Here is a 10052-nt window from a genome sequence, read left to right as displayed (position 1 = left end):
CTGCTTTCAATGGGATCCGTCTCTCTAAAAGAAAACCTCCAGAATCCCCTCCATAACGAAAAATCCACCAGCCCACCTCCTTCTCAAAAAAAAAACTCCTCTTCCTTTCTTTCTTTTTTTCTTTAGCTTCTCCTCCAAGACATGTTTGTATCCCGTCCCATCTGCCGCCCAAAAGCTCCCCCATCAGTCCCCTTTTACTGCCCCAAAAACAGCTCTCCCCATCATGTCGAGTGGCTCGGGAAAAAAGGTAGGAAAAATAAATAAATAAAAAGAAAACTCCCTGCCTCCGGGGGGTCTACAATAATGTTTAGCATGTTCAAAGCATTTAGGCTTTTTTTTTGCTTTGTACAAGAATACATTGAATGTACAAGACATACACTGGTATTGTGAATTGCTTCACACAAGTCAATATGGTATTCGTATAATAATACATCTCTTTAGAAATTAGGTAAAATATCAAGTGACACATATGACACAAATGTACTAAATCTATTAAGGAAAATATATTAAAAATTAGGAAAATATATTGAAAATACTAGGCCTTAATGACAAAATCCTATGTTGTTTTATATTGTCAACGCTTATGTGTGGCTTTTGTCAAACATTTACAATATAAGGCACTGTTGATGAACCAACCAACCTTAGAAGAAAATAAGGTCTTGTTTGGGAACTGTTCTTGAGAATAATTTTTTGTTTTTTGGAAAAAAAAAAATACACAAGAAACATGTTTGATGACCAAGAACTGTTTTTTGTTTTTTGTTTTTAAGAATAGAAAATAAGGTGATTTCATTAAACATCTTTTAGTTATTTTCACTTATTTTTTGAAGATTGTTTTAAGAAACAATTATAGAAACATGTAAAATGATTAAAAATAAAACACTACATATTAAAATTATTTTTAAAACATATTTAAAATATTAAAAATAGACTAAAAATATTTTAGGTTTTCAAACAAACTTTGATTTTAGAAAAATCAGAAAATAGATTTCAAAAACTGTTCTCAAAAACTATTTTTTAGAATTGTTCTTGAAAACCGTTACCAAATAGGTCCTAAGTGTTTTGGCATCCTTAAACCATATAAGTTTCTTTAAAATTTTGAGTAATATATGAAAATTAGAAAAAAAACTAAAGTATTAAAAATAATTTAGAATTAGAATTAGAATTAAAATTTGATTAAGATAGCTTGTCTTTTTATTTAGCATAAATAAACCTTTACCATAAGACTTCATACTTAAAATATATATTTAAAAAAGGAATTGAGGTTTCTATCCAATATAGATCACTATGAAATATTAGACAATAAATTTTCTAGGTTATTCTTTGACTCATTTATTCTATAAATCTAGTTATATCTCATTCAATTTTCACAACATATAATTTATTAAACAAATTCCACCTTTTCCATTGGAATATCCTAATTTTGATATTGTAATATTATAGTAATGAGCTTTGATTAAAATAAATTAAAATTCAAAGTATACTAATAAATTAAATAAAAATGACTTTTTAAAAAAAATATTTATATCAATGAGAAGAATGGAACAAAATGTGAAATTAGAGGTGAAGAAACCATAAAAACCAAATCAAATAAAAATTACAAAACTTTCATCTCTTATAATTTATAATATTTGATGAATTTATTTATATTAATTATTATATTTAATTTGTAGGCTTTATTAAAGTAATTTATTGATCTTAGATTATAGTAAGAACAAATCTTTAAATAAATTTATTATTAAAAATTTTAAATTTCAAACACAAGTAAATTTTAATTATTTTTAAAAATAACTTGGATTTAAATCCTAAATTAATTTTATCATTTAATTTTACTCATATTTTTTGAGGTTTTAATTAAATATAATTAATTTTAATTGGTTTAAAAACTAGTTAAATATTTTATTTATTTTGAATTAAAAGGGAGACGAATGGGATATCAAATGAAAATGTGAATTTGATCAACTTTCAAATCACTAAGGTCAGGATATATATATATATATATATATATATATATATATATATGATATGTGTTTTGTGCCTTACAAGTTCCGTTTGGTATTTACCCAAATCCTCAAGCTAGCAATGGCCCTGGACAGGGCCACATTCGAAGCCCTAGTCCCATCTCGATTCATCACGTTCACCTTCCCAAACCCCATCTCCGGCCAACTCCTCCGAGTCGCCGTCCTCGACTCACCCACTCCCGCCACCGATTCTCCCCGAGTAGCCGCCATGCTTGTTCCCCACCACCGCGAACACGACTGGATCTTCTCCACCCTCGATGGCCACCTCCAGCTTCTCCTCTCCTCCCCATCCATTTCTCGCCTCATCCTCGCTGGAGACCTCCCAGCCGCCGACCACTGCTCTCCGGTCATCTACAACCGTTCGGTCAACGCTGATACGGAGTCGTATCTTGTGAAGCTCCAGGGGAACCTCATGCCTCTTTTGCTTGCGTTGTCGCCAAAATCATTTGCCGAAAACGGTTCACTCGAGATCCCCTTTTTGAGCTACGATGATAATGTGATTGGCAGTGTGATAGTGGAGAAATGCGTGGGCTCTTGTGTGGGTGAAATGCTTGTTGAAGATGTGGAGATTGAGAGTACTGAGTCGAAACGGGAGTTCCGGAGGAGGTTGAGGTTTAAGCGAATGCCAAATTTGATTCAAACTGAGGTCTCTATCGTTCCGGCTGTGGGTTCGGGGGGCATTGGAGAAGTGGAGTTTAGACTTGATTTAGGAGTTCTGGTTCATCCATACTTGGCTCCAATGGCGGCGAGTCTTTGTTTGATTTGTTCTTATATTGAAGAGCGGATTAGAACTGGGTTTACGCCGAAAGCTTTGTGTGTTGGAGTTGGAGGTGGGGCTTTGCTTAGTTTCTTACAGACCCAATTGGGGTTTGAGGTTTTTGGTGTGGAGGCGGATGAAATTGTCTTGAGTGTTGCGGAGCGGTATTTTGGATTAGAAGTTGGTGAAACTATTCGAGTTTTTGTGGGAGATGGGATTGAAGTTATCGAGAAAATAGGCTGTCGAGTCATGGAACGGAATTTGGGTTCTTTTGGTGTTCATGAGGTCGAAAACCCTTGTTTCATGAATGATATTAATCAATGTGGTACTAAATTTGATGTTATTATGGTTGATTTGGATTCAAGTGATGTATGTAATGGTGTGAGTGCACCGCCATTGGACTTTGTTCAAAGGTCCGTTCTTTTGTCAGCTAGATCGGCTCTTTGTAAGCTCGGGATCTTTGTTATCAATGTTATACCCCCGAACAGATCATTCCATGAAATGTTGATACATGAATTTCGAGAGGTTTTCCATGAGTTGTATGAAATAGATGTTGGAAATGGAGAGAATTATGTTCTTATTGCAACAGTGTCACCTATTGACTCCACTTTAAGTGGCAGTGAGAATGCCTTTCTGGTGAAGTTGAAACGGTCTATTTCAGGAGCATACATGGATTCCATAAGGAAAATTTGAGGTCAATAACTAACAAAAGTTGAGGAAGGTACACTTTGAAAAAGTTTCCAAGAATCAAAAGAAATCTCCAAAGGATGACCCAAGGATCTGTTCTCCTGTAACAGGAACCGATTTGAATAAAAATGAAGCATAGTTAAATATTTTATGTTATCCCCTTAAAAGGTTTGCCTGACTTATGAACAATCTTCCCCAAATACTCTTTGCAGAAGGTGTTCATGTTTTCAAATACATTTTGGAGATGGTGTTCAGGGTCAAGCAGGGCAAGCTCCAAAGGATAGGTCTGAAATTTATGCTCCTTAATGGGGATCTAATTTGAATGAACAGAAGTGCAATCTACAAGGTTTAAAATTTCTATGCTCTGCATGTTTGCAGTTCTTAGATACTGAGCCAGTAAGGTGATTATATGAGCATAACCATGAGAGGCCTGATGTAAGTGCAGATGGGAACAATTGGTGAAGAACAATACCATCATTCCTAAGACCTCCACCAACATCTCACCAGTCACCACCACTTCCATCACCTTCATTGGAGAAGCAGGTGTTCCCTTTCCTCACTGCAATTCTTGAAGCCTTGCTACCACATGGCTGAAGAACTTCAAAGTTGGTGCCACTGTTACTATCACCCTTTTCTCTGCATCCGATGGAGAAATCTAGAGACTTCAAAGGCAGTTGCTGCACCACAATTCATGACCTAAATGAAGGAAACTTGGTTCCCATTCGCCCATCTTCATGTGCTGAATCCATGAAGTTGTGAGGGTGTGGGAGAGGGGAGGTGTTTTCAGAACTAGGTGCTGCTCGGATACAAGTGAGAGTTTTATTATTTGTTTGTTTGTTGGGGATTAGTTATTATTTGTTTGGCTGCAGATATGTTTTAGTGAAGTTGGGTCGAGGTCCTTTTGGGTATGAATTTTGTGTTTATTGTGTTTGATTAAGATGTAATTCTATTCTAGTATAATATAGTTGCTCTGTGGGTTATGCTATTGTGTATGCAAGTGCGTCATAATAAAGAAAGTTTTTCTTTATTTAAGTTGCATTTTTTCCACACTTTATTTTACAATATGGTATAGGAGCAAGGTTGGTAGGGGCTAATTGTTCAAGATGCTGTTTGCAGTCATGACTGCAAACAATGCACCTAGTAAGCTCCAAAGCTCGTGAAACCTGAATAAAATCCTACATTGAAGGGCTAGATTTCTGAGACACTGTTGATTTCTGAGACACTGTTGATGGTAGCACCGCTACAACACTTGTGAAGGATATTGATGGATTCCAAAAACAATGAATTAAATTCAATAGAGGCAGTTTATTTGCTCAGGACAATGATTGAAAATGAGTTGTAAAAGCACACCGAGAGTATAAACACAGGGAAAGTTGCATAGTTTGCTTTCACATCCTTGCTGTTGCATCCCTAAGACAGCTTCACTTTGTGATCCAGTTATTCATAGGGTTTCTTGCTGATTAGATGGTTGAAAAAAGCCTTCCAATCATTAGGTGGTAGAATAACCTTTGTGTAGTTTTGTTTGTCTCTTATCCCTTTTGTGCAACCTAAAGAGGAGAGGGTTGGGTCTAGGGATGGTTTCTTTGAGGAATGTAGTTCTCCCAATAAAATAACTATGGAGATTTCCTATGGAAATAATGTTTTGATATAAGGTTATATCTATAAGTCATACTCTAATGGATGGGATGCCAACATTGCAGCTAGGTAGTCACATCATTGTCCTTAGAAGGCTAGTGCTTGGGTTTTCTTGGATTTTTTTCTAGTCATGTATCCTCCTACGTGCGTGATGGTGGTAAGATTTATTTTGGAGAAGATTGTGGGTTAGGAAATCAACCACTTTGTTCTCGACTCTCATCCTAACCTTACTGATTTGAAAATTGAGGATTCTAAATCTCTCATATTATTCATGTGTACTTGTCTCATCCTTTTCTAGATGTCAGAGTTTGGTTATTAACATCCTCAAACATATTTACATAAAAACTTTTTTTTTCAACTCTTTCTAAATTTGTGACTTCAACATCTTTCTTCCAACCAATTTCATTTGGAAATCTAAAACCCCATTTAAGATTTAAAGTTGGTGGACAACAGGAAGGTTAATATCAATGACTTGCTACAATTGAGGAGGCCTTATAAATCCCTTAATTTGAATTGATGCACTATGTGTTTGAGGAGCATTGCATCGATTGACCATCTTTTTTCACAATGTCCAATTACTTTAGGATTGTCACATAGATTATTCAAATTAACAATGTGATAAAATTGATGACTATTTCTTTGAGGGGGGTTTTTGGAGTATCCTCCAAGGTAGAGTGCTTTGGCATGTTGGTTGTCTCATATTGATCTGGATAGAGGGGAAGGGGGGGAATACAAGGATTTTTTAGGATAAATGAAGGAACTCAGAGATTGTGTGGTATCTGATTTATTTTTTTCCCCTATTTCTTTGCTTTATTATTGAACTTTTGAGGGTACCCCTCTTAGTGTTTTACAACTTGATTGGAACTTGACATATTGGTTGAAAGGGTTAGATAGGGAGTTTCTCCCTATATGGAGTCCACTTCTAGTGGGTTCATTTATGTTAAATATTGATTGATGTACTTTGAATAACCCAATTGAGATAGGGATTGAGGTGCTATAAAAAACCATAGTGGTACAGTGTTGAGACCTTTTTCAAAACCTATTAGAGAGGGCCTTGCCATTGAGCCAAAAAATTTAGTTCTTTTAGAGGGTAAGGTATAGGCAAGAGCTCTTTGTCTTTCTAACTTATGGTTGAAAGGGGATTTTGCAGTTTTGATATTTTGACCAAATCCAAGAGAGGACCCTGGAGGTATGATGGTGGCTTTGTAAAATTCTAGATGTTGCTGGCGATTTGGATTGTTCCTTCTGTGACTCTTGGTTTAGCTAATAATATCGTTGGTCATTTAGAAAAACTAGGAGCCATGCATCTACCTTCGTTTGTAGGAGACATACACCCTGGAGAATTTATGGTTGTTCCAATTTGTTCCAGTTCATGTTATATACTTGAGATGTATAGATGCTGTATTGTTTTTGCTTGAGAAGTTCACTCTCTTCTTTTGATCAACTTTTGTGCGTTTTTGGAAGGATTTCTCATCTTTGATTTGTGCTTAGAAAATCATATTAATGGATTAGTTTATTTCTGATAAAATAAATAAGTAAATAGATAAATAAATAAATGGTGGTTGGAAACAATTTTTTAGAGGACAAGCTACTTCCTGTATCAGTAGGTGAGATGTCAATCTGCCAATTCTTAATGAGGGTAAAATCTCTTTTTCGTGAAATGTCATAAGTAAATCTTGAAAAGAAAATTAGTAAAGCAAAAAGTGAAGAGAAATGTTTTAAAACAAGCATAATGAGTTAATTGTGGTAATTCTGGTTGGCCATCCTAACATTTCTCTTAGAATTGGAAAACCTATTAGCCAACCAAGATACTTTAGCTAAGCAAATGGTTGGAGTCTCTCCAAAGATAGAAAAAACACTATTTAGTAGAAAAAGAGGTAATTGAAGATGATGAAATGCTTCTTGGCAAGGGAAAGAAGAGAAGAATAAATGAGACACGCCGCAAGAGAAAGTTATAGATTAAAAGAGTTGGGAGGAGAGATAGAAATGAGTTAGTATACAAAAAAGTCGGACAATGTAGTGGTGAATGCTTTAATTGTGACGAGTGAGGTTATTATGCAAGAGATTGTTAGACCAGAAGAAAAATAACAGTAACCTAGTGACATCTTCTAGCCACTGAGATTATAGTGAAGATGAAGAAGATTTTCAGGCATTATTAACGACATTTGACCCTCAAGTAGAATTTTAGAAAAGTAGCTCTGAGTTCCACTGTTGCACATCAAGGTTTCTGGAAGGTCATTGTTGTTTTCCTCAATTGCCATATCCAATCCCCAAAAAATGAGATGTAGTGAGGGTGAAGCAAAAAGGCTAGGTTTTGGAGATGTGTGGCAATTGGCAAATGCTTGGGAGGAAGTCCATGGTAAATGTTAAATGTGTAAATATTTTGTAAGGCTATTTTGTGTGAGATTTTTAGTTTTAATATAACTGTGAGAAATAACACTAATCTTCAAGAGCCCTCCATCATTGCCTCACTACTACCTTTGTGAACTGATGTCACCTCTCTTCGCTGCTATTATTGAAGCTTGTCCAATGCCATGGCTGGAGAACCCTAGAGTTGGTGTCGCCTTTTGCTCTCCCTCTTCACAACCTTTGATGGAGAAATCCGGAAGACATCAACGTGGTTGCAACACTGTGTTTCAGTCCTTATATAACACAACCTTGTTCCCAATCGCTCCCATCTTCATGTTTTGATATATGTGAATTTTTTCTTTGTTTGGTTGTTGGGGACTTGTTTCTGTTCGTTTGGCTGCAGATATGTTTTGGTGAAGTTAGGGTTTAGGTGCTGTTTGATAGAATATTGTGATCATGTTCCATGATGTGTGAAATTTTACAGAATATAATACTGTTCCATTTTTTTATTGTAATATTGTGTATGCAAGTAAAACATAATAAAGAAAGTTTTTTTTTTTTTTTTTTCATCTGAGCCATATTTTTGTTGAACTTTATGTTACAATAGCCTCTTCAATTGAAGAAAACTAACTGCAAAGTTTTTCCATCACTGGGTTTAGTGATGCTGCAATTGGCAATACTGGGAACAATGATATCTCTATTTGCAACACTGGGGATAATAATGTGAGGGTTTTGAAGCCATAATAATCTTCCAAAGCTCTTGTAGGTGTACATTTTCTTTATTGTATTTGGATTTTGATTAGCCATTTCTCCCACTGATATCTTTCAAAGTTAATTTTATAGGTGGTTCAATTCAATATATTCTTATGCCTACATTTCATGTGTTGGAATTGGTAACAGGTAAGCCTCTGCCTTATCCTGAAGTTTCCTTTTCATTTTCACTATTCTCTTTAGAGGGAAACTTGAGGTGCCAGGGTAAAATCTGTTAAATATGGCTTTTAGATTGGTTCTTGCTCCCCCATTTTGATGTCTTGATTTGTTAACATTATGTTTAGTTTGACTGAAGTACTACTCTGCTAAAGAGAATAATCCTTCTTGGCCAGCATTTGACTACCTGTATCTGCATCTATACTAATCTTCAATTTTGAAGCCAGCTTAAAATTTGTTTCCATTAATCCCTCTATTTATGGGCATGGTAGTGATTTGAAATTCTAATTACTAACTTTTTGCAGATGAAAGTTCTTAATATAATATCCAAGTGATAACACTGCAACTGCACCACCTCATCAAACACCCCACAACAGATAAATTATCCCATGCCCCTAAGTTGAGCACAAAGGCTGACATTATTTCAATCCCCCAATACCAATGGCTTCAAGTGATTATTATCTCTGGTTTCCTTATAGAGAATATTTTAAGGATTAAAAAAGATTACTTATTCCAATTGACTTAATTGGAACTTGATAGTGAAGTTTGACCAAACTGATGATTAATTCTATGTCAAACTAGTGGGGAAGGTCATGAAGCATCATGACAAAACAGGATTGTTGATTATGGCATTGTCTACCAGTGGTATCACTGTCTAGATTGAGTAATAAGCAGTCATAAGAACTTTGAGACAACATGATGTGCATAGCGCTAAAGTACATGGTCCCCATTTACACTGGTTTCAATTATTCAAGGTGGATACTGCTGCTAGTCAATGAGTCTTTCCTCTCTCGACCAAGAGGTAAAAAAGCTCCACCTGAAATGACCTTTTCTGCAGCATTGAAAGTTTGGAATGATCATCCAAAGTAGCATTTGCTGCTCTCCAGAATCCAGTAATGAAAAGTTAAAATGACCTATAATTCATTGTTAGGTGAACAAAAGACTGATAAATGGCCGCAACTAACCAATCTTGATCTTGCATTTTGTGCAGAAATCTCATGACACTATCCTTGTTGGAGATCAAAGTGGTATTAACCGACGCCCAAGTTTCCTTTGAGCTTCTTTCCTGTAACTTTTGGCTGGACAATGCTTTGTTAAGGGATGATGGTTTCCTGATCTGACCTTGGACGTGGTTGGATCTCCCTTGTTTTGGGAAGATTTCATGGCTGGCAGCAATTTATAGGACATTTGGCTTGATCCTTTAGATGCTATGGTTTCTGTATTTGGTTCTTTAGTTCCATTATGCTTGGAAGGAGTATTGTGAAGGCAACTTCAAAGCATGTTTTGTTTCCTTTAAATGTCTTTTACCTTAGCAGAAAAAGAAGACCTTGTTATAGTTTCACCTTGTTAGTTGTTTCCATGTCTTTCTAGAGAGAATATGGATTGTCATGCCTTATTAGGGTAGCAGTGATTCTTTTCAACTTAAGCCATTTGGATATATTTCTTTCCTTTTTTTAAAAAAAGAAAAATAATAGTAATTTCTATAAAAAAAAAATATAAGAAAGATAATGAATTTTAAAAAGTATTTCAAAAATTAAGATAGTGAAAAAATTGATTTAAATAACATAACAATTTATTTAATTAAAGATTAATTTTTATGTCAAGATGAAAAAAAAAAACTTTAAATTTGAACATCTCATATGAGTTTTATTCATATTTATAGCAATTTAATAGCCTAA

At 35.1% G+C, this 10052-nt stretch overlaps 1 protein-coding gene across 6 annotated transcripts; it reads left to right on the top strand.

Moving 5' to 3' along the window:
- Positions 1 to 2005: 2005 nt before the first annotated feature.
- Positions 2006 to 9715, top strand: LOC100250588 (uncharacterized). 6 transcript variants are annotated; one of them, XM_059741873.1, is made up of 5 exons: positions 2006 to 4272; positions 8106 to 8208; positions 8290 to 8346; positions 8679 to 9175; positions 9365 to 9715. In XM_059741873.1, the coding sequence occupies exon 1, from the start codon at positions 2023 to 2025 to the stop codon at positions 3466 to 3468; it is 1446 nt and encodes a 481-aa protein (XP_059597856.1). In that variant the 5' UTR covers positions 2006 to 2022; the 3' UTR covers positions 3469 to 4272; positions 8106 to 8208; positions 8290 to 8346; positions 8679 to 9175; positions 9365 to 9715. The 6 variants fall into 6 exon arrangements, with proteins under 6 accessions (XP_059597856.1, XP_059597855.1, XP_059597854.1 ...); XM_059741872.1 differs by having other exon boundaries at positions 8956 to 9715; XM_059741871.1 differs by having other exon boundaries at positions 8679 to 9715.
- The last annotated feature ends 337 nt before the right edge of the window (positions 9716 to 10052 follow it).

Source organism: Vitis vinifera, chromosome 13, assembly GCF_030704535.1.
Source record: "Vitis vinifera cultivar Pinot Noir 40024 chromosome 13, ASM3070453v1".
Taxonomy (NCBI): Eukaryota; Viridiplantae; Streptophyta; class Magnoliopsida; order Vitales; family Vitaceae; genus Vitis; species Vitis vinifera.
This window is presented reverse-complemented; position numbering and strand designations above follow the sequence as displayed.

Coding starts and splice junctions, on each gene's coding strand:
- LOC100250588 (XM_059741875.1), top strand. CDS start 2,023: ATGTGTTTTGTGCCTTACAAGTTCCGTTTGGTATTTACCCAAATCCTC.